At 42.6% G+C, this 23,572-nt stretch overlaps 1 protein-coding gene across 1 annotated transcript in view; it reads right to left on the reverse strand.

Annotated features, from left to right (window-relative positions):
• PACSIN2 (protein kinase C and casein kinase substrate in neurons 2) overlaps positions 1–23,572 on the reverse strand; it is a 128,256-nt gene that overhangs the window by 26,806 nt on the left and 77,878 nt on the right. The window contains exons 3-5 of the mRNA XM_065409768.1: positions 2,506–2,662; positions 929–1,164; positions 35–190 (exon numbers count right to left, since the gene is read on the reverse strand). Coding sequence (XP_065265840.1) covers positions 35–190; positions 929–1,164; positions 2,506–2,662 — 549 coding nt within the window. The remainder of the gene's footprint in view (positions 1–34; positions 191–928; positions 1,165–2,505; positions 2,663–23,572) is intronic.

Below are 23,572 nucleotides of genomic sequence, written 5' to 3' on the forward strand. Positions count from 1 at the left end.
AAATGTGATCAGTACACTAGCATGCAGAGTTTACCTTTAGCACATCTTGTTTGCTTTTTTCCACTTTGTCTTGTAATTTCTTAAGTTGTTCTGGATTCAGTGCTGGATCTGCTTTGCTGTTCATTTCTCGGGATATAGCCAGTTTCTCTTCTTTGCATGCTGCATGGTATGCTTTCTTAGCAGCTTCCACCTACAAATGAAGTTTTGAATCTGTCTAGTACAATTTACAAATAATCAGCAGCAGCTATGTATGAATGAGTAACTTCATTGTAATGAAAAAAATAGAATTTTGTTTGGAAGAACCTTACATTCAGACCCATTGCTATGCTCAAGCAATTTTAACCACAATATAATGTAGGAGAACGAGAGGGAGGAAACTAAATATTATAAGATCTGACATTCTCCTTCCATACAAAATAAGTTACTGTCACTCAGTTTAGCTTAATAAACTTATTGAGAAAAGAAAGATTCAGTGATGCCCCACAGAAAGCCCTGAATAAAATTTTTGCCTGTGTCTGTGTCTCCCTCGTGAGTCCCCTCCCATACATTCCTTTAAATAACAGACACAATGTTAAATCAACCAATCAATCAATCTCTCCATTTCTCTCAGGATGTTTTTCCTTGAGCTCATTTTTCCTGTAGCATGAGCCTCAACTAAGTCCTAAATCCTATATCTGTACAAACAGATGCTGTAAAAGGGCAGAAAAATAGGTTAACTCCACCTTCTCCAGAACTATGCTCAGGCTACTGAGGTTAGAGAGAGGGCAGTGGTTACTGAGAAAATATCAAGTGAAGATTTTTCTTCAGAAGAGGCTCTAAAGCAGACACCTAATTGAGAAAGGATCCAGTAGACTGTGGTTTTTCTCACTTTAGTGATTTCTATGAGGCATCAATATATTGATGCACAACATGCAACCTACTGCTGTACCTCTTTTAGCTTTTTCGCCCAGGGCTTCTGTGCCTTTCTGTATCCATCTTCTGCTTCTTTCGTTTCCTTAAATCCTCCTATCATTTGCTTATGAAAGGCCTCCTTCTGCCAGTTCTTGATCTTTTCAAAGTCCTCATTCATCAGTGCACTTTTTATGTCTAGATGTAATTCACTCACTTTTTCAGCTTCTGACATAACTGCATGCCAAGCCTTTTCTACTGTTCCATACTGTGGACCTAAACACAACAGGACAAGTCATTTTCAATAAATCACAACACACAGGACTTTTATCCCTAAAAAGCCATCTGAAGCTATTTGTTGATATTGAGTTCTTATATTGTATTTAGTTGTACGTGATCCATAATCCTATCTTTGTATCTTACATCTTAAATCAGAGATTAGTGTATTTTCATGCTTTTTATTAAAAATTATGTAATTACAGATTAATAGATTTTAAGTCCAGAAAGAACCATTTCGATCATTTAGTCTGACCTTCTGCATAACACAGGCCATAAAATTTAAACCATTAATTCTGACATCAAACTCAATGTGAGGTTGAATTATAGCATATTTTTTAGAAAGACATCTAAGTTTGATTTAAAGATTTGTAGTGACTGCAATCCACCACATCCCTTGGTGAATTATTCCAGTGGTTAATTACCCTCTCTAACAAATTACACCTTGTTTTCAGTTTCAAGATTCAACTTCTAACCACTGGATCTTATTATGCCTTTGACTGTTAGAAAGACCTCTATTATCAGATATTCTCTTCCCCGGTAGGTTCTTTTAGACCACCATCAATTCCTCTCTTAACCATCTCTTCAATAAACTAAATAGATTGAGTTCCTTAAGTCTCACCATACAGTATGTTTTTCAGTCCTTCCATCATTCGCTGAACCCTCACCAATTTTTCAAAATTTTTGTGGATCTATAAACACTAGGAAAGAACACAGTATTCGACTAGTGGCCTCATTAATGCCACATGCAGATGCAATAACTTCCCTACTTGATATATCCTTATTTTGATATAACCTTAACAGCCTGATAGACTTCTGTTTATATACTTAAAAAAACCCTGTATTTGCTCTTTTGGTCATAGCACCACACTGGGCACTCGTGTTAATTTGTAGTCCACCATGATGCCCAAATCTTCTGTAATTATGTACTAATCACAGTCAAAGCAGCCTTCCTTGAAATTGATTCATAGTCCCTTCACTGCTGATACTCCACCACAACTACCACTGACTTCTTAATATTCAATTGCAGTCTTCATAATGTGTGTCTTCTACCACTACTTACCTGAAAAGTTCTCTTGTACTACACATCTATAAGAACCTCTGAGCAAGGAAGGGAAAATTCACTTGTTTTGACATGAAACAAGCAAGTCAGTCACGGGTGCAGGAGTGGATGCCTTAATTTAGTTTTGATAACTGTGGTCATCTTTTACAGCATTTGGTGTTTTTGTAAAGACTCCATTAAGAGGCTAAGAAATTCTGTGCACCCTTTCACCTTGTAATCACTAACGTTGAAATGTTCCTTTGGAAACTATTTTCTTCATCTCATGACATTTTGGTTACCTTTTTCCACAAGTTGTTTCCATCTTTTTGCCCATTCTGTAAGCTGCTGAGCATAGGCCTTCTCTATTCTTGCACGTTCATGAATACAGTTCATGAGATCGCTGCAAAGTCTGTGACCATCATCAATTCGTTTTACTGTACGTTTATAATTTCCAACCTAGGAATACAAAAAATATTTAGGAATTGCTACTTGAAAGCTGTGGGCTACAAGAGAGGCAAATCTCCAGTCTATCAGCAATTAATAGAAGAACAGTATGAAAATGGGAACCAAACAGATTATAAAAAACAGTAAGAATCCATTGTTTTTAGCATAATTTTCAACAGAAAGGGCTAAGTTAACTTAAAAAGAAAGTATGAGAAAGTATATATTTTGTTTAAGTAGGAGAGCTGAATATGAGATTTTAATTTCAAGTACCATGTTTTTTGTAGAAGACTACAGGAAGCCAATAACAGCTCAAGGGTCACACTGTAGGCTTTCCTGCTAAAAATAGTGTGGTCCACTTTGAAAGTTACACTAAGCTAAGATAAAAACAGAGCCACTAATATACTTTAAGGTCAGCACTTCTGCAATAATAGCATCTAGGACTGTAATAAAAGTATAGCCCTTTTGTAATGTAATCATGGCTGCAGTTTAAGCAAGTCACCAGGAAAAAAATTTCTTAAGAACAATTGCTTTACAGTATTATTTGATGTTTGCATAATAAAATATTCTAGTTTTTGCCTCCTGATTTTCTATTTAAACCTCATCACAGAAACACAAGATTTTACTTTAACACCTGTCACTAAGGGGTTCAATAGCCACGTCCTAATTTGCTGTTCAATGTGTTAAAACAAACTGCACCTTTCTGTATTACGGAAACTACAGTTAAGAATGAATGAATACAGGAGCACTGTAAAATTTACATTTAGTATGACATTTAAAGGAAATCTCCAGGGTAAAGGAGTACAAAATGCACCATGGAAGAGCTCAACCACTTCAAGTCTGGCAGAGACTCAGAGGACAGGCAGCAGATTTTCAACAGTGAAACACAGATTAAAATATGGAGTAAGTAGGTAGCTTGCCATTTGGGAAGAAACTGAGAGCTAACACCAGGTCCATTATTAATGTGCAGCCAGTAGAGAAAAGAAAATATCCATAGGCACTGTGAAGGTGAACTAAAGCTTTTGTAAACATTAAAAACAATTAACAGAATTTGTCCAGTCTATAAATATGAGAATTAGTTACTCAACTTGTTTGTCCAAAACCACTCGACTGCAAAGGAACACAAAATTTGGTTGTCAGGTGGAGGATAAACTTACATTTTAATATGAAATATTTGAATATATTTCATGTCTTCACATCTGAACACAGTCTGATAGTGATCTAAGGTCCTAAACACATGAAGCTGTTCGCCAGATCTTTTAGATTTACTTTTTACAAAATTTTAGAACATAATTTTGTAAATGACTGAAAACTGAACAAGACAGCAAAGTAACTGTCTGTAAATTATCTGTAAATCCACTTGATTCAGAATAGTTCTACAATCAAGTACACAAGTTACTCCTGGTGGAATTTTGTGCCACTGCAAGTGCGCAGAATTCATGTCCCCCACATACGTCTTTGCTTCCCCGCAGAAAAATGACTTTCTGACAGAAAGCAAAGGGAAGCTGCAAGAGCAGTCACTCACCACTCCCTAGCTACGCAGGATCATCGTTTCAGGCACCAGAAGCAGCCAGCAGAGAGGTTAATCACCGCAGGGCTGGAGACACCCCAGCCAGTGGTTCCTACCCTGAGCCGGGATAGTCTTGGCTGGAGGCAGAAGAGGATGGGACTTCCTCTTCCCCTGCAAGGAGTGGCTGGGGCTGTGTCAGACCCACCCCCAGAAACTTCCCCCAGTTGCAGGAAGCTCCCCTGCTTCCTGTCCCCATCACTCCTCAGCTGTGGGGGGAGGGAGGTTGCTGTGGGGGGAGGGAGGTTGCCCATCTGCTCAACCCCCATACATCTCGACCTCCCATACCCAGACACCCCCACCAAACCTCACCCCATAAACCCAGAACCGCCCTATCCCTCCATACCCAAACCCCACCCCACTGAACCTCAATCCCTGCCTCTGGACCTCGCTGCACCCAGACCTCCTGCCTCTGGACCTCCACCCCTGTACCCAGACCCCCCCCCCCCCACTGAGCTCCCTGCAGTCACACCCCCACCCCGATGAGCCCCACCCCCTCGCACCACCCTGAGCCCCCACATCCAGACCCCCATGCCACTGACCCCCAATTAGCTGCACCCAGACCCCCGCCTCACCAAGCCCCACTCTCCCAGCACACAACCCCCCCTGCTGAGAACCCCACACCCAGACCCCTCCACTGAGCCCCAACCACTTTCACCTGGAAGCCCCTGCAGAGTCCCATTGCCCCTGCACCTGGAACCTCCCCCAATTGCCCCTGCACCTGGAACCCCCTCTGTGCATCCAGATCCCCCCACAGTTAGAGCCCCCACTGAGCTGCCTGCCCCACACACAATCCTCTCACCCCCCACCTGAATCCCCCACACTGAGCCCTTCCACACTTGGATCCCTGCCTGCTCCACCTGGCACAGGGGGGCAGGACCCCAGGGTGTTTCTGGGGCAAACCCAGGCCTTGTGCTGTATCAGGGTCGGGTGCAGCCTCACAACTGAATCTGTGTCCTCAGGGTGGGAGGTGGGGAGGCTGCAGGGTGATCTCCCACCTTCATGCAGCCAGTGGCCTGTGCTCCCCAATGCTATGCTGGAGCCTCTGCATTTATTTATTGACCAATAAAACTTGCAGAATTTTAAAATATTGTTCACAGAATTTTTAATTTTTTTGGCGCAGAATGCCCTCAGGAATAACGGGTGTACACTTTTAGAAACTCCTCCCACTTTTAGAAGAGGGGATTAAACAAAAGCAGTTTTCTACATTAAGGTAAAAGGCCACACTTCATTTTCAGCTCATCAATGCTATGCTGATATTTGATATAGAAATATGCTATGCCAAAATTCCAGCTCTGAAGGCAGCACAGAAGTGAGGGTGGCAATCCCATGCCCCCCAACAACAGGTTTGCAACCCCCCCACAATCCCCTTTTGAGTCAGGACCCCCCACAGTCACAACACCGTGAAATTTCAGATTTAAACATCTGAAAATGTGAAATTTGTCAATTTTCAAATCCTATGGCCGTGAAATTGACAATGGACTGTGAATTTGGTAGGGCCCTAACTATACTATATGCTATAACTTTTACTCTAACATTAGCCATTAACTATGTATAATAAAACTAGGCTGTGACACAGGGCCAGAAAGGGTTAAGCAATTTACAGGTTAATTGACCCAGATTCAACCTTTAGAGACATATTAGCAGATAACGTTTGGGTTTTGGGGTTTTTACATATATATTGTTAGAATGTAATCAAACAGTTCCTGTCTCTAGCTGTATTTTGTTAATTCAGAGATCAAAAGGAGATATTAACATTTAAATCAACTGTGAATGTAGTGATATCACTGTCTCGATTTCTTTTTGAAGTATATAGCAAATCACCTGCAAATGGTGGGAGATAGGCAATTGCCTTATGTTAATCCATATAGCTAATTACCGGTGATGTTTAGGAAACAGGTTACTTCAAAGACACTACTGTTCACCTGAGGACTGCATGTCGTCAAGAGGATGCCCAGAAACTGTATAAAAGGCTCTTGGGACCTGATCCTTTTGATCTCAAATTTGCTTATGCTTCATTAGGGTAAGTCTGAGCCACAAGATTGAGGTCTTCAATTTCATTTTGGATTGTCCTGTTATTGAAAATTGGACAACCTATGGACTAATTCTGAAAGAACTCTTTGCAACTCTAGAGCTCGCCATCTCTACTATGAAACTGACCTAAGAACTATATTCATGTCTGTATGTATAATCTTTTAACCAATACTCCCTCTCCTTTTTTAAATAAATTTTAGTTTAGTTAATAAGAATTGGCTGTAAGCATGTATTTGGGTAAGAACTGGAATATTCATTAACTTGGTGGGTAATATATCCGATCCTTTGGGATTGGTAGAACTTTTTAATAAGATTTACAAGATTTTCAATAATCCTCATCATATTTGACATGGCTGTCTGGGAGGATGCCTCAGGCTGGGTTGCTTTAAGGGAACTGTGTTACTGGCTTCTGGGTAACCAAGAAGGTATTGTAGAAGCTATTTTGTTGCTGGCTTGGTAAATCTAAGTATCAGAATAACCACCAGTTTTGGGGATTGTCGGCCCCATTCTCTGCAGTTTGCCCTAATTGAGCATGGCAACCCTGGGACCCTGGTAACATAGGCTAAGAAGATAAATTCTGAGGTTGTGAAACAACCACCAAACAGAGCTCCAACTCCAGCTGTCGGGCGATGAGAAGGAACTGAGAGGAGTTGGGGTGGCGCCATCTTATGCAGCCCGGGGAAGTGCTACGGGCTTGAGAGCTGTCCTTCTGAGTACCACTAGGCAGAAGTCTCCATTTCTGGTGCACGGGATGCACACACACCTACTTGGAATACATGTCTGTATCTACTTGAAGAAGAAATCTGGAGGTAATAAGCTTTTTAGATAGGAGGCACTATTACTGCTATGACTCCTGATGGAAGGAGTACATTGCATAACAGTGAAAATAAGTGTCTTACTTATTCTCCAGTCAACAGTCACAAGAGGGACAAGGTGAAACAGATTGACTTGGGATACAGAATCTCACACTTCTGAGTCACTGACCATTCATGTAAGTTAAATGAGTTTCACAGGGCTTGTCTATATGAACATTCAGTTTGTGGCAAAGCTAACATGTGAAACTACCTGGCACTAGCCTGCCGTGGACCAACTGTCATGTGGACCCTGCTGACACAAAGTAACAGTTTAACATGCTTTGACCTACTCCAGTTTCAAAGAGGACTAGATCAAAGCACATTAACAAATTGTTTCTTCACATCAGCAGGGTCCACAAGATAGTTGGTCTGTGGCATGCTAGCATGTGGTAGATTCATACATTGCTTGCTGTGAACTACATGTTCATGCAGACAGGACCTAATTCTAGTGCTTAAAGGACATCCTGCTACCAAAAAGAGTCATCTTAATATATGGCAGCCTTGCTAGCAGTCTCAGAAAGGCAGAGGCTTGAAATTGCTTTCTGAATATCTAATATAATAGAGGAATTAACAAATTACAGAAAAAAGTAAGGTGGCTATCTGGCTTTTGTACTCTTTCTTCTGGTAATGTGCAGCTTGCTGGCCACTGATATTTAAATTTCTCAACAACAATTAAAAAAATAACTGAATAAATCCTAGAAAAGAGGGGAGGAAACAGTTTGACAGTAATATCAGTTTGGTCTGGGAAAACGGATTACCTCTCTGAACATTTATTGAAACCATAGAAATGTAGAGCTGGAAGGGACCTCAAGGAGATCCTCAAGTCTATCTCCTCACGCCGAGGCAGGACTATGTTTCTCTTATCAAATTCTTAATGATAAGCAAAGCTCAGTTAGAGAGCACACTAACAAGTTTTTTAAACTCAATTGATTTATAGAAAGTAAACTAATTACTTGTTATATTATTTCCCAAAAAACAAATATATGCTTCTCCTCATCTTAATTTCTGTTATAAGCAGTCTGTGCCAACTGCAGGAATCCCAGCTGGTAATGTTTTCTACATTTTTGTACATCTCTGCCAGAATTGCCAGGATATGATCTTTCTTTATTTTTCACTTGATATTCGATACAACTATTTTGCCTAAAAAGGCAATTTTTCACTGGATGCTTCTCATGGTTCATAAAAATAAATCCTGAGATGCTTTTACACATTGCATACAGAAAGGCTAACTTGCAGACTAAGAAGTAAAAATCTAATTTCTTTTGTCTGTGGGTCATCATTTAGTGCAACTTCTCACCTACTTTTGTAATAAAACTATTTGTTAGGGGTTCTCTTAAAAAATACTTAAGACTGCTGAAAATCAGAAGTCCATAACACCAGTAGAGTTGTCAATGAATGAGACTTGAACTACCTTCCTCTGACAAATAGTAAAATATTTATTTCCACAGAAGTAGTTTCACATGGGTGTAGAGATGTGCAGAATTCTGAACTGCTCTGCTTCTATTTTGACAGCCATCAAATGTCAGTCCTTTTTAAGAAGCACGCTTTTAGGCTCTGGCAGACCTGATTATTATTTATGTCAGGGTGGATTGATTTCAGTCATGATTATTTAAATTGCTGGTCTTAATCATGAGTACAAAATTTAGTAAATTAGTTCACTTTTAAAATTTTGTAATTAAGAAAAAAAAATGTTTTTCCCCTTAGACGTTTCCTCTTATTCAAGCTTACAGGGATTCTTCAATCTCCATACAGCTTTATAAAACAACTACATAGGTAAGACACAACAACATGTCAGCAAAGCACAAGGTATTTATAGATTTCCCAAGACTGAAAACTCTCAATTTTAATGGGTAGGTCAGATCAGTGCACCTGGTAATAAAAATAAGTTGTTTTCGATTGAGGCAAAAACAGATTTGCCTATTCCCCTGCATATTCAGGGTCACAGATTTTCATAATAGTGTTGCCCTTTTGCCAAGCAATAGCAGAAATTTGAGGCCCTGTGTATCAGCTTCCCATTTGGAGCAAAAATCTGTGATAAACTAAAGTCAGGTATTTTCTTAGTATCATTTGTTTATTTGCAAAATATACATCAATGCAATTTCCCTAAACAGCAGTAGGAACAAACCGCACGTAGCTATCTGGGATTCCTGCAAAAGAGGCTAAGAAACCACTGCTTTCTCTCAAGCAGCAACTACACCTCTACCCTGATATAACGCGACCCGATATAACACAAATTCGGATATAACGCAGCAAAGCAGTGCTCGGGGGGGGGGGGGGGGGGACAATGGGGCTGCGCACTCTGGTGGATCAAAGCAAGTTCGATATAACGTGGTTTCACCTATAACGTGGCTCCCGAGGACAGCGTTATATCGGGGTAGAGGTGTATTTCGAACCTCTGCCTCTCTCCAGGAACCTAGCAGTCAGATACAGACTACTTCCTTCCAGGAGCCAAAGACGCTCAGATGTTCTGACTACTTAACACACAACTTTGTTCCAGCCCTCACACCAGAAACTAGGGTGACCAGATGAGAGGAAGAAAATATCGGGACACATGGGGGGGTGGGGGGTCGTCAGCAGAGCAAGAAAAAAGAAAAGAAAAAAAAGGAGTATCGGGACATAGGACAAATGCCTAAATATCGGCACGGTCCCGATTTTATCAGGACATCTGGTCACCCTACCAGAAACCCAGGAAATCTCATTAGCACTACACTTGCCCTCTGGACCACATGATCTCTCCAGGTGCCTCCTGGAATCAGCCCTCACCCACCCTTTTAGGGCAAAATAGCTGCAAAATAAAGGAGTCAGCTACTCCTACTATTGGACACAAAGGAGACTGCTTTAGCTTAATTTTATCAGTGATCACCTTTGCATCCATGACCTCCAGTAGCAACATAACAGTAGTAAAACATGACAGGAACAAAAATTTTGGAGCCAGAAAACAATTTGAAAGGTATACAATAAAGTGTTGAAGTTTACAAAGGCAATATCACATGCAACAACTTCCTGCCAAAGGAGGCATCATAAGAGTCTAAGATTATTTATTAAGCCTACCAGAACATTAGTCCTAGGTTATGGGCACCGTTTAACCATCAGTTAAAGACTAAATATAAAAATTTCACACAAAATGTAAAACAAATAGTACCCCTCCCCCCCAAAAAAAACCCACCACAGTGAGCCTAAGCATATTTATTAAAACACCCAAGTTCCCAAGAGGTCTCCACACCCAGCTCCCTCTGTCTCTCCTAAATGCCTGCTCAAGGAAAAAAATGTGCTTCGTAGCATGCTCTGAAGGTAAATACATTCAGGTTATTTTGGACCACAAGGGAATGATTTCAAGAGTAATGCCCTACCAGAAGATGCCTCTCTGCTATGCCAAGGGAGTTCCGGCTCAAGCGCCTACACTTATCTCAATTATGGTAGGAGGGAATAAGAATAGGTAGCTTCTCAACTTCCCAGACCTCCCGACCAAACTACATCTAGAAGCTAATAAGGAGTCAGTGTAGATCACAGACCACATGATCCCCTTAAATAGGCTGCCATATTCCATGCTAGCCTCAGCCTCCAAATGGATGTAAAATCTAGCCCATGCAGAACACAATGCACTGTAGAGATGACAAAGGCATGAACCACAGCAGGAAGACCTGCATCCCAAAGAGGTTGCAACCTCCTGACCAAATGCAGATAAAAAGAGCAGCACTGGTCACTGCAACTATTTGCTCATTTAATGCAGCCACAAACATAACTAGACCACGAGGCTACCAAGATCAGTTACAATAGCTAGTTCAGAAAATATTAAATTAGGAACAGCTTTTAGTTTTAAAATTCAACTACACAGAAACCATTTTGGTCCAGAAATATTAATCTACTCCAGGAGAAGTAAGTATCCAAATGGCTGAAATTAAGTTTTACTTAATCTCTAATAGTTTCTGTATATCATTTCAACAGAGAATAGGGAAAGGTATCAGAAGGGTCCTGGAGACCAAATTTAGGCTGTTAGATATGTAATTAAAGCCCAGGACCTCCACGGTAGCATTTTCTGAAATGCTTCCAGTTTAACACGCCAGGCCAGTTAGACAGGCAGAACTGCATGGTCTCAATGAGTGGATCAGATGATGGTGAAAGGAAGAAGGGATTTGGTTCATTAGGAACTGGGGAACCTTTTGGGAAAGGAGGAGCCTATACAGGAAGGACGGGCTTCACCTAAAGCAAAATGGAACCAGACTGCTGGCATGTAAAATTTAAACATTTGTAGAGGATTTTTAAATGAAGGGATGGAGGAAAGCTGACAGGTGCAGAGGAGCACAGGGTTTGAACAGGGACATCCTTTAAGGGAGGAACTATTAACAGGGATTCTCTATATCGGGGCAGGCAACCTATGGCACACGTGCCAAAGGCGGCACGCAAGCTGATTTTCAGTGGCACTCACACTGCCCAGGTCCTGGCCACCGGTCCGGGGGGCTCTGCATTTTAATTTAATTTTAAATTAAGCTTCTTAAAACATTTTAAAAACCTTATTTACTTTACATACAACAATAGTTTAGTTATATATTATAGACTTATAGAAAGAGACCTTCTAAAAACATTAAAATGTATTACAGGCACGCGAAACCTTAAATTAGAGTGAATAAATGAAGACTTGGCACACCACTTCTGAAGGGTTGCTGACTCTCCTGCTCTATATCCTAGTAAAGAGGAGAGGATAGAAGTTGATAAAGTACAGGTAGGAACTGAAGAGAAATAGTCAAATGAAAAAGAGCCCCATTTAAATATAACACATGCAAGGCAAGCAACTGATTACTGACAAAACGTACAAGTCCTTATACACAAATGCTATAAGTCTAAATACTAAGACGGGTGAACTAGAGTGTCTGGCATTAAATGAGGATATTGATATAACAGGCAACAAGGAAACTGGATGGAATAAGGAAAAATCAATGGGACACAGTAATACCACAGTAGAAAATATACAGTAGAACCTCAGAGTTACGAACCCTACCCACACACCTCATTTGTAATCGGAAGTATGCAATCAGGCAGCAGCAGAAACAAAGAAAACAAATACAGTACAGTACTGTGTTAAACGTAAACTACTAAAAAAAATAAAGGGAAAGCAGCATTTTTCTCCTGTATAGTAAAGTTTCAAAGCTGTAGAAAGTCAATGTACAGTTGTAAACTTTTGAAAGAACTATAACATTTTGTTCAGAGTAATGAACATTTCAGAGTTATAAACAACCTTCATTCCCGAGGTGTTTGTAACTCTGAGGTTCTACTGTATAGGAATGACAGTAGATTGCACTAGTAGGGGAGTGGCACTGGATGTGAAAAAGCATAGAGTCAAAAAGTAAGTCTTAAATTAATCAAATTGTACCATAGAATCTATACAGACAGAAATTCTATGCTCGAACAATAAGAATATAGCAGTAAGGACTATACTACCGACCACTTGACCAGGATGGTGACAGTGATTGTAAAATGCTCAGGGTGATTAGAGAGGCTACAAAGGCAGAAAACACAATAATAATGGGGCATTTCAACTATCCTCATACTGATGGGTAATAGGTCACCTCAGAAGGTATGCAGAGATAAAATTACTAGACATCATTAATGGAGCAGCTTGTCCTGAAACCCACAAGCAGTGACCCAGGTCTTGATTTAGTCCTAAGTGGGGCATAGGATCTGGTGCAAGAGGTAACTATAGCTGAATCACTCAGTAATAGTGACCATAATGCAATTAAATTTAACATCTTTGTAGGGGAAAATGCCAAAGAAACCCACCACAATAGCATTTAACTTCAAAAAGGGGAACTATACAAAACTGAGGAAGTCAGTGAAATGGAAATTGAAAGTAACAGTCACAAGGGTGAAATGCCTGCAAACTGCATAGAGACTATTTAAAAACACCATAATAGAGGCTCAAACTACACGGATACCCCAAATTAAAAAACAGTAGGAAAACCAAAAAACGCCATCATGGCTAAACAGCAGAATAAAAAGCCATTTGATGCGAAAAGGCATCCTTTAAAAATTGGAAGTCAAATCCTAGTAAGAAAAACAGAAAGAACCACAAACTCTGGCAAGTCAAGGGTAAAAGTATAATTAGGCAGGCCAAGAAAGAATTTGAAGAGCAACTAGCTAAAGACACAAAAAACTAACAGTAAATTAATCAGGAACCCAGACTAGTCAGAAATTTGTCAGAAAACTTGCCTGTCAGTGGGACCACTGGCACTGCTAAAGGATTACTCCAGGAAAACAAGGCCGTTTTGGAGACAATAAATGAATCTTTTGCATCAGTCTTCACTGTAGAGAATATGGGGGAGATCCCTACACCTAAACCATTCTTTTCAGGTGACAATTCCCAGGAACTGTTCCAAACTGAGGTGCCAATAGAGGAGGTTTTGGAACAAAATGGTAAATTAAACAGTAGCAAGTCACCAGGACCAGATGGAGAGTTTGGAAAGAACTCAAATATGGTATTGCAGAACTATTAAGAGTGGTATGTAACCTATCACTTAAATGAGCCTCTGTGCCAGATGATTGATGGATCACTAATGTAACACTGATTTTTTAAAAAGGCTCCAGAGACGATTCTGGCAATTAAAGGCTGGTAAGCCTAACTTCAGTACCAGGCAAATTGGTTGAGAGTATAGTAAAAAAACAAAATTATCAGACACAGATGAACATGATTTCTTGGGGAAAAGTCAACGTGGCTTTTGCAAAGGGAAACTCTGAGTGGTGAGGCAATTAAAAAATTTTGATGGTGTCAAACACGTAGACAAGGGTAATCCAGTAGATATAGCATACTGGACTTTCTGAAAACCTTTGATAATGTCCATCACCAAAAGCTCCTAAGTGAAGTAAGTAGACGTGGGATAGGAGGGAAGCTCTTCTGATTAAAAAAACTGGAAACAAAAAGGTAGGAATAAGTGGTCAGTTTTCAGCATAGAGAGAGGTAAATCATGGGGGTCCTCTGTACTGGGACCTGTGCTGTTCAAAATATTCATAAATGATCTGGAAAAGGGGGTAAACAGTGAGGTGGCAACATTTACAGACAATACAAAATGAGTCAAGATAGGTAAGTCTAAAACAGACTATAAAGAGTTACAATGGGATCTCACAAAACTGGGTGACTGGGCAACAAAATGGTAGATGAAATTCCATGCTGATAAATGCAAAGTAATGAACATTGGAAAACATAATCCAAACTATACATACAAAATGATGGGATCTAAATTAGCTGGTATCACTCATGAAAAATCCAGTCATTCCAGATAATTCTCTGAAAACATCCGCTCAATGTGCAATGGCATTCAAAAAAGCTAACACTGGGAATCCTTGGGAAAGGGATGGATAGTAAGACAGTAAATATCATAATGCCGCTATATAAATCCATGGTACACCCACACCTTGAATACTATGTGCAGTTCTGGTCGCCCCATCTCAAAAAAAGATATTAGAATTATAAAAGCTACAGAGAAAGGCAACAAAAATTATTATGGGATGGAACAGCTTCCATATGAGGAGAGATTAAAATTACGGGACTTTTCAGCTTAGAAAAGAGACAACTAAAGGGGATAGGATAGAGGTCTATAAAATCATGAATGGTAGGAAGAAAGTAAACAGGGAAGTGTTATAACGCCTCTCTCTACAAAAACTAGGGGTCACCCAATGAAATTAATAGGTAGCAGGCACACAGTCAACCAGTGGAATTCATTGCCAGGTGATGTTGTGGAGCCCGAAAGTATAACAGAGTTCAAAAAAAGTATTAGGCAAGTTCAGAGAGGATAGGTCCATCAATGGCTATTAGACAAGTTGGTCAGGTACGCAATCCCAAGCTTCAGGTATCCCTAAACCTCCAACTGCCAGAATCTGGGATTGGACAACAGGGGATGATCACTCAAAATTGCCTGGTTAATTCCCTCTGAAACATCTGGCCCTGGCCACTGTCAGAAGACAGGCTACTGGGTTACATGGACCATTGGTCTGACCCCATATGACTGTTCCTATGTTATGTTCAGTTCCTCTAGAGGAAAAACATCTAAGAGGACTTGCACAATTAAATACATCAGATAGAATATGAATCAAAACTATTCACAGCAGAAGCCTTGCTAAATACTTATTCGCTCCTGAGATCTCAATGAAGAATTCTTGCGTTACTATTTTATCAAGCTTTTCCACAGAAACATATTTCCTCCAAATGCTGAAAAGCAAAAGCTTTGAATCCAGATGGCACATAATACCAAAATGGTGGCACTGATTGCTGTATGGCTTAATTATTCAGTGATAAATTCTAGCGAGACTATAGCTAATCAGAAGCAAGAATATACACAAACACTTTAAAATAAAAAGCAGATGCTTCAAATAGCAAGTAGATTGTGCATAAATGAATAATCATAAAATAGATTAGGTTCTCTTAAAACTATAGCAAGATGCAAGGCAAGGAGGTATTGGGGAAGAATCTAGGCAGAAGATCTACAGAGCAATAGAGAGCATAGCTTTAGGGATATTGATTTCCTTATTCTAATAAAATTCCTCTCTCAGTGTTAAGAGAAAGTGACTGATTCTTTACCATTGTTACGTGACACTATGCACACTATCACTTTTTTCAAATATTACTCCTGGGGGAATTCTGCGCCAAAAAATTAAAAATTCTGCATATATTTGTCAAAACAACGCAATATAATCACACCAGTTTCATTTATTTTGCTAATTTATTTCAAAATACCTGTAAGCAAATATGCCTGTAACAATACAGACCAAAAAAAGATTCTGGTAATTTTTTTTGGACAAATAGATTCCTTACTAAGCGTATTAATACAGAACTTTGAGTAATTAATTTAAACTACAATACAGAAACGTTCTTCCTGCACCTGTCAGAAGCAGTGCAAAAGGCTTGGGGGAAGTTGGGGTAATGGAGAAGCTGAGGAAGAGGGAAGGAGCCTGGAGTGAACCTGGAGGATTGTTGGATGTGGGTGGGAGAAGTATGGAAGGGGTGGGGGGAGGGATTGTTAGGGAATTGGAGATCCTCCCCAAGCCTCTCCTATTCAGTCAGGCACATCTGCCCCTGTCCCCGTGTGTCCCTACACCACCCATGTCTCTCTGCTGCCTCCTCCCCCATCCCCATGTGGCCTGCAGCCCCCACTCCCATTCAGCCCCTGGCTCAATGATGTCACCCCACTAGCTCCTGAGCCCACGCCTCAGTCTGTCCCCCCCACTAGCCATTCTGAACCTCAGACTTTGACATCTTTCCCCCACAGCGGCCCCGTGTGCCCCACTCTCTGTCCTAACCTGGCTCTGCAGGCAGGGTGCTGTGATGAACTTCAAATTACTTCTCGGGGAATTCTACAGCACTGCAAACGCACAGAATTTTTTCCCCCCGCAGAAAATACACTGCACCCAAGTACTGCAGTTCTGCCTTTTGCCCATCAGAGGCCGCTGTGGCACCAGAATAGCCAGCAGCAGGCTGCATTCATGCTGTTGGCTGTTCCGGTGCCACCTACATTATGTAGGATGGCTGTATCAAAGGCCTGGTCTACACTATGACTAATTCAGATTTAGCAGCGTTAAATCGAATTAACCCTGCACCCGTCCACACAACAAAGCCATTTATTTCGAAATAAAGGGCTCTTAAAATCGATTTCTGTACTCCACCCCGACGAGTGGAGTAGCGCCAAAATTGATATTGTCATTTTGAATTAGGGTTAGTGTGGCCGCAATTCGATGGTATTGGCCTCCGGGAGCTATCCCACAGTGCACCATTGTGACCGCTCTGGACAGCAATCTGAACTCGGATGCACTGGCCAGGTAGACAGGAAAAGCCCCGCGAACATTTGAATTTTATTTCCTGTTTGCCCAGCGTGGAGAGCACAGGTGACCACAGATAGCTCATCAGCACAGGTAACCATGCAGGCCGATAATCGAAAAAGAGCACCAGCATGGACCGTACGGGAGGTACTGGATCTGATTGCTATATGGGGAGAGGATTCAGTGCTAGCAGAACTTCGTTCGAAAAGATGAAATGCCAAAACTTTTGAAAAAATCTCCAAGGGTATGATGGAGAGAAGCCACAATAGGGACTCAGATCAGTGCCACGTGAAAGTCAAGGAGCTCAGACAAGCCTATCAAAAAACAAAGGAGGCAAACGGTCGCTCCGGATCAGAGCCGCGGACATGCCGCTTCTACGCCGAGCTGCATGCAGTTCTAGGGGGGGCCGCCACCACTACCCCACCTCTGACCGTGGATTCCGAGGCGGGGGTAATCTCATCAGCTACACCTGAGGATTCTGCGGAGGGGGAAGAGGAGGAGGAGGAGGAGGAGGACAAGCTTGCGGAGAGCACACAGCACTCCGTTCTCCCCAACAGCCAGGATCTTTTTCTCAGCCTGACTGAAGTATCCTCCCAACCCAGTATCCAAGACCATGACCCAATGGAAGGGACCTCAGGTGAGTTTACCTTTTAAAATATAAAACTTGTTTTAAAAGCAAGAGTTTTTTAATGATTACTTTGCCCTGAGGACTTGGGATGCATTCGCGGCCAGTACAGCTACTGGAAAAGTCTGTTAACGTGTCTCGGAATGGAGCGGAAATGCTCCAGGGACATCTCCATGAAGCTCTCCTGGAGGTACTCCAAAAGCCTTGCCACAAGGTTTCTGGGCAGTGCAGCCTTATTCCGTCCTCCATGGTAGGACACTTGACCACGCCATGCTAGTAGCAAGTAATCTGGTATCATTGCATGACAAAGCCTGGCAGCGTATGGTCCCGGTGTTTGCTGGCATTCAAGCAACATCCGTTCTTTATCTCGCTGTGTAATCCTCAGGAGAGTGATATCGCTCATGGTAACCTGGTTGAAATACGGGAATTTAATTAAGGGGACAGAGGTGGCCGTTCCTACTGGGCTGTTTGCCTGTGGCTGAAAAGAAATCCTTCCCTGCAGTTGGGGGGGGGGGGGGGGGAGGAAAATTGGCCTTGAGCTTTTCGCGTTTGGCTAGCAGGGATCTTCCCTGATACCAGCCACGCGGTGGGGGGAGGGGTACAGCGATCATCCCAGATAATTCATGGCGGGAGGGGAGGGTGGGGGGGTTAGTTTGGTTTCTGCAGGGATCTTCCCTGATGCCAGCCACGCGGTGGGGGGAGGGATAAAGCGATCATCCCAGGTAATTGGATGGGGGGGGGGTGTTTAGTTTGTTTTCTGCTGCTGAAGGTTAACAGGAAAACTGCAGCAGTCAACGGGCTTTGCTTGGTATGTGGGAAAGGAGGGCGCAGAAGCCGAAAGACAATGGCTTACCATGGCCGCAAGAAAGCTGAATTCTGTTGCCCGGACCTGCATCTGTGATCTCTAACACCAAAGCCACAGGCACTCAATATTAAGATGGAAAATGCGACCTTGTACTGAAATCACATGTGCTATGTAATGTGAATAGTGTTGTTCACCATGAAAGAGTATAAGCATTGTTCTGTAAAATTTATCATTTTAAAAACTTATCTCCTTTTTTTCATCCCTCCCTCCAGCAGCTGCAAATTTTTCAAGCCTCCCTCCTCTGTTCCGAAGGCTATCTCAGATAAGGCGGCGGAGAAAGAGGACGCGAGACGAGATGTTCTCGGAAATAATGGAATGCACCCACAATGAAAGAGCTCATTTGAATGAGTGGAAGGACACGGTATCTAAATACAGGAAAGATGCCAGTGAACGTGAGGTCATGAGGGACGCTCGAGATGAGAGGTGGCAGGCTGCAACGCTGGGGCTGCTGCATGATCAAACGGACATGCTCCGGCATCTGGTGGAGCTTCAGGAACGGCAGCAGGATAACAGACTGCCGCTGCAGCCGCTGTATAACCTCCCTCCCCCCACACCATGTGCCATATCCTCCTCACCCAGACGTGTAAGAACGCGGGGGGGGGGGGAGGGGGAGGCTCCGTGCACCCTCCCACTCCACCCCAGTGGACAGCCCAACCAAAAGGCTGTCATACTGAATTTTTTCAGTGGCCTTTTACTTCCCTCCTATCCTCCTCCCAAACCTCACCCAGGTTACCTTGTCAGTTCTCTCCCAATGTTTATAATCAATTAATAAAGAATACATGATTTTTAAACGATAGTGACTTTATTTCCTTTAAAAGAAAGCTGTGATTTAAGGGGGGAGGGTGGTTTGCTTACAGGGAATGAGTCAATCAAGGGGGCGGGTTTTCAACAAACAGAACTTTCACACCGTAGCCTGGCCAATCATGAAACTGGTTTTCAAAGCTTCTCTGATGCGCAGCGCTTCCTGGTGTGATCTTCTAATCGCCCTGGTGTCTGGCTGTGCATAATTAGCAGCCAGGCCATTTGCCTCAGCCTCCCACCCCGCCATAAAGGTCTCCCCCTTACTCTCTCAGAGACTGTGCGGCACACAGCAAGCAGCAATAACAATGGGGATATTGGTTTGGCTGAGGTCGGACCGAGTCAGTAACGAGCGCCAGCGACCTTTTAAACGGCCAAATGCACATTCTACCACCATTCTGCACTTGCTCAGCCTGTACTTGAACAGCTCCTGACTCCTGTCCAGGCTGCCTGTGTATGGCTTCATGAGCCATGGCATTAAGGGGTAGGCTGGGTCCCCAAGGATAACTATAGGCATTTCAACATCCCCAACGGTTATTTTCTGGTCCGGGAAGTAAGTACCTTGCTGCAGCCGTTTAAACAGATTAGTGTTCCTGAAGACGCGAGCGTCATGAACCCTTCCCGGCCACCCCACGTTGATGTTGGTGAAACGTCCCTTGTGATCCACAAGTGCTTGCAGCACCATTGAAAAGTACCCCTTGTGGTTTATGTATTGGGTACCCTGGTGCTCCGGTGCCAAGATAGGGATATGGGTTCCATCTATCGCCCCACCACAGTTAGGGAATCCCATTGCAGCAAAGCCTTCCACTATGACCTGCACGTTTCCCAGAGTCACTACCTTTCGTAGCAGCAGCTCAGTGATTGCTTTGGCTACTTGCATCACAGCAGCCCCCACAGTAGATTTGCCCACTCCAAATTGATTCCCAACTGACCGGTAGCTGTCTGGCGTTGCAAGCTTTCACAGGGCTATCGCCACTCGCTTCTCAACTGTGAGGGCTGCTCTCATCTTGGTATTCTGGCGCTTCAGGGCAGGGGAAAGCAAGTCAAAGTTCCAAGCAAGTGCCCTTACGCATACGAAAGTTTCGCAGTCACTGGTAATCGTCCCACACCTGCAACACTATGCGGTCCCACCAGTCTGTGCTTGTTTCCCGGGCCCAGAATCGGCGTTCCACGGCTATAACCTGCCCCATTAACAGCATGATCTCCAAAGCACTGGGGCCCGCGGTTTGATAGAATTCCATGTCCATGTCCTCATCACTCTCGCCGCCGCGCTGCTGTAGCCTACTCCTCGCCGCCTGGTTTTGCAGGTTCTGGTTCAGCATAAACTGCACGAGAATGCGCGAGGTGTTTACAATGTTCATGACTGCTGTCTTGAGCGGAGCGGGCTCCATGCTTGCCGTGGTATGGCGTCTGCACTGTTCACCCAGGAAAAAGGCGTGAAACGGTTGTCTGCCGTTGCTTCCCTGGAGAGGGGGGGAGGATGTACCCAGAACCACCCGCGACAATGTTTTTGGCCCCATCAGGCATTGGGATCTTGTTATGCTCATACAAAGCACACGGGATCTTTATAGAGGAAGGTAAATACACACAGCGTTTATTGAGAATACCACAGTTAGCATATGCTTTTTAGACACACACACACACACACACACACACACACACACAGTCCTGCAGTGATATTTATAGTTACCAGTCCAGAGTCTGGATCAATCTAGTGGCCAGCCAGATTGGTCGCAGAGGGGAGCGGGGTTCTATCGGTCGCGATCCGATGCTCCTGGAGTGTGGCAAGACGAACCCAAAGTCCTATGGCAAAGCACCCTGTTCTTATAGGTTTTCTTCTCTGTTGAAGCCTATGGATTTTGCTTTGTCACTTTGTGACCGGTTACTTCTTAATTGGTGTAAACATTCCAATACACCTTCGAGAGGGTCATCCTGTCCTTTGTTCAGATTTAATCAATTGTCCGTAGGGGTGCCAGCCTTTACCTCAGGGTCGTCAATCTGCCCTTCATTATGGATGCGCGTTGATGATTCTTTGATGTTCTTTAAGTTTCTTCACTCCTCCTTCCTTGACTCTGGCTATAACAATGGCCTTCACACCTTATCTTTTCCTGATGCATACATTCCTCATTCACACAAACAGATTGAGAATACAAACAGTAGTATTTTATATTGAGCAAAAGGGCATTGCAAATTAAACCTTGCTAAGTTTTACAATCAATAACCAAGACAATTTACATTGAGACCCAGGCCTTCAATGTTCCTCTAATCTACTTAACATAGATACAACAGAGAATCCTGTCTCTTACTTCCTAATTTGTAATACATATAGGAAACCATAGTAGCTTTATAACTTATTCTAAAACAAAAGGGTGACCATAATCACTCATAAGGATTGTTCTGGTCTGTCATTCCTTTCTGCTATTCAAAAAGGGTGGCTGACAAGATGAAATCAAATCATACATTAATTCTTATAGTACATTATAAAATCCAGCTCCTACAATCTCAACCCAGAATTCCAATGGGTGGAGGAGACTGCGGGAACTATGGGATAGCTACCCACAGTGCAACGCTCCGGAAATCGACGCTAGCCCCGGTACATGGATGCACACCGCCGAATTAATGTGCTTAGTGTGGCCGCATACATTTGACTTTATGCAATCTGTTTCCAAAATTCGAACTATATAAATTCGGATTAATCCCATAGTGTAGACATACCCCAAGTAAAGGAACACTTTCTCTCTTTCTGGTCTGTGGATGACTCTACTGGAAAAGGCCTAAACAGAACTGTTTATGGAAGTTTTGAATGAGAATAAAATAAAGCTTTAGGACTGCCGCAGGCAAGCTACTACAATGGCATGAACATGATGGGAAGAATCAGTGGTGTCCAGGCAAGGACCCTTGCACTGAACCCGAGAGCTTTCTTCATGCCTTGTGGCCACCATTCCCTCAACATGGTTGTGTCTGATGCAGCAGCATCTTTTTTAGATTCAGTTTCTCTCTTCAGAGTACTTCAAGGGATATACGTCCTGTTTTCAGCATCAACTATCAGGTAGAAGATCCTTACCAGCAATGTTATAAATCTGACTCTAAAAGCTTCTAAGTGACACTCGCTGGAGAGCCGTATTGACAGCGTAAGGCCAGTGAGGTACCAAGTGACTGAGATTTATGATGCCCTGATGGAACTGGCGCAATCAAGTAAAGTCTAGGCCGGAATCTGACACCAGGCTCAATGCCTGGCAAACCAGATCCCTGACTTCAAATTTCTAGTCTCAATTGTGGTTTGGCATGATATCCTGTTCTAAGTAAACATGGTAAGCAAGGCAATACAAACTCATTTGATGGACATTATGACCGCTACTACTTTGATGAGAAGCTATCTTGATTTCATAACATAACGTAAGAAAGGCCATACTGGGTCAGACCAAAGATCCATCAACCCCAGTACCCTGTCCTCTGACAGTGGCCAATGGCAGGTGCCCCAAAGGGAATGGACAGGTTATCATCATGTGATCCATGCCCTGTCACCCAATCCCAGCTTCTGGCAAACAGAGGCTAGGGACACCATTCCTGCCCATCCTGGTTAATAGCCATTGATGGATCTATCTTCCATGAATCTATCTAGCTCCCTTTTGAACCCTGTTATAGTATTGGCCTTCACAACACCCTCTGGCAAGGAGTTCTAGAGGTTGACAGTGCGTTGCGTGAAAAAATACTTTCTTGTGTTTGTTTTAAACCTGCTACCTATTAATTTCATTTGGTGGCCCCTTGTTCTTGTATTATGAGAAGGAATAAATAACAATTCCTTATTTACTTTCTCTATACCACTCATGATTTTATAGACCTCTATCATATCCCTCCTTAGTCGCCTCTTTTCCCAGCTGAAAAGTCCCAGTCTTATTAATCTCTCCTCAGATGGAAGCCGTTCTATACCCCTAATAATTTTTGCTGCCCTTTTCTGAACCTTTTCCAATTCCAATATAGCCTTTTTGAGATGGGGCGACCACATCTGCACGCAGTATTCAAGGTGTGGGCGTACCATGGATTTATATAGAGGCAATATATTTTCTGTCTTCATTGTGGCCTACAGAGACAATGGATTTGAAGATGCCATCACTGCTGCCAAAGAAATGGTGGAAAACTTAGGAGTTGAGCCTGTCTTCAAGGAAACTCATCCATTGGAAAAAGACAGTTTAGTTACGAGGGCAGAGATGAGGTGATGGGAAGCTCGGAAGAAAAATTCAAGAGGGAGGTTTTTTGCTCACTCATTGACTCTGCTCGAGTGTCCACTGAAGAAAGGTTTGGACAAATGAAGCATCACAAAAAGACCTGGGTTTTTTTTATAAGACCCTAATAAGCTGCCGGCGGACAGGAAAATACTCTT

The sequence above is a fragment of the Emys orbicularis genome, chromosome 1 (assembly GCF_028017835.1).
Source record: "Emys orbicularis isolate rEmyOrb1 chromosome 1, rEmyOrb1.hap1, whole genome shotgun sequence".
NCBI lineage: Eukaryota > Metazoa > Chordata > Testudines > Emydidae > Emys > Emys orbicularis.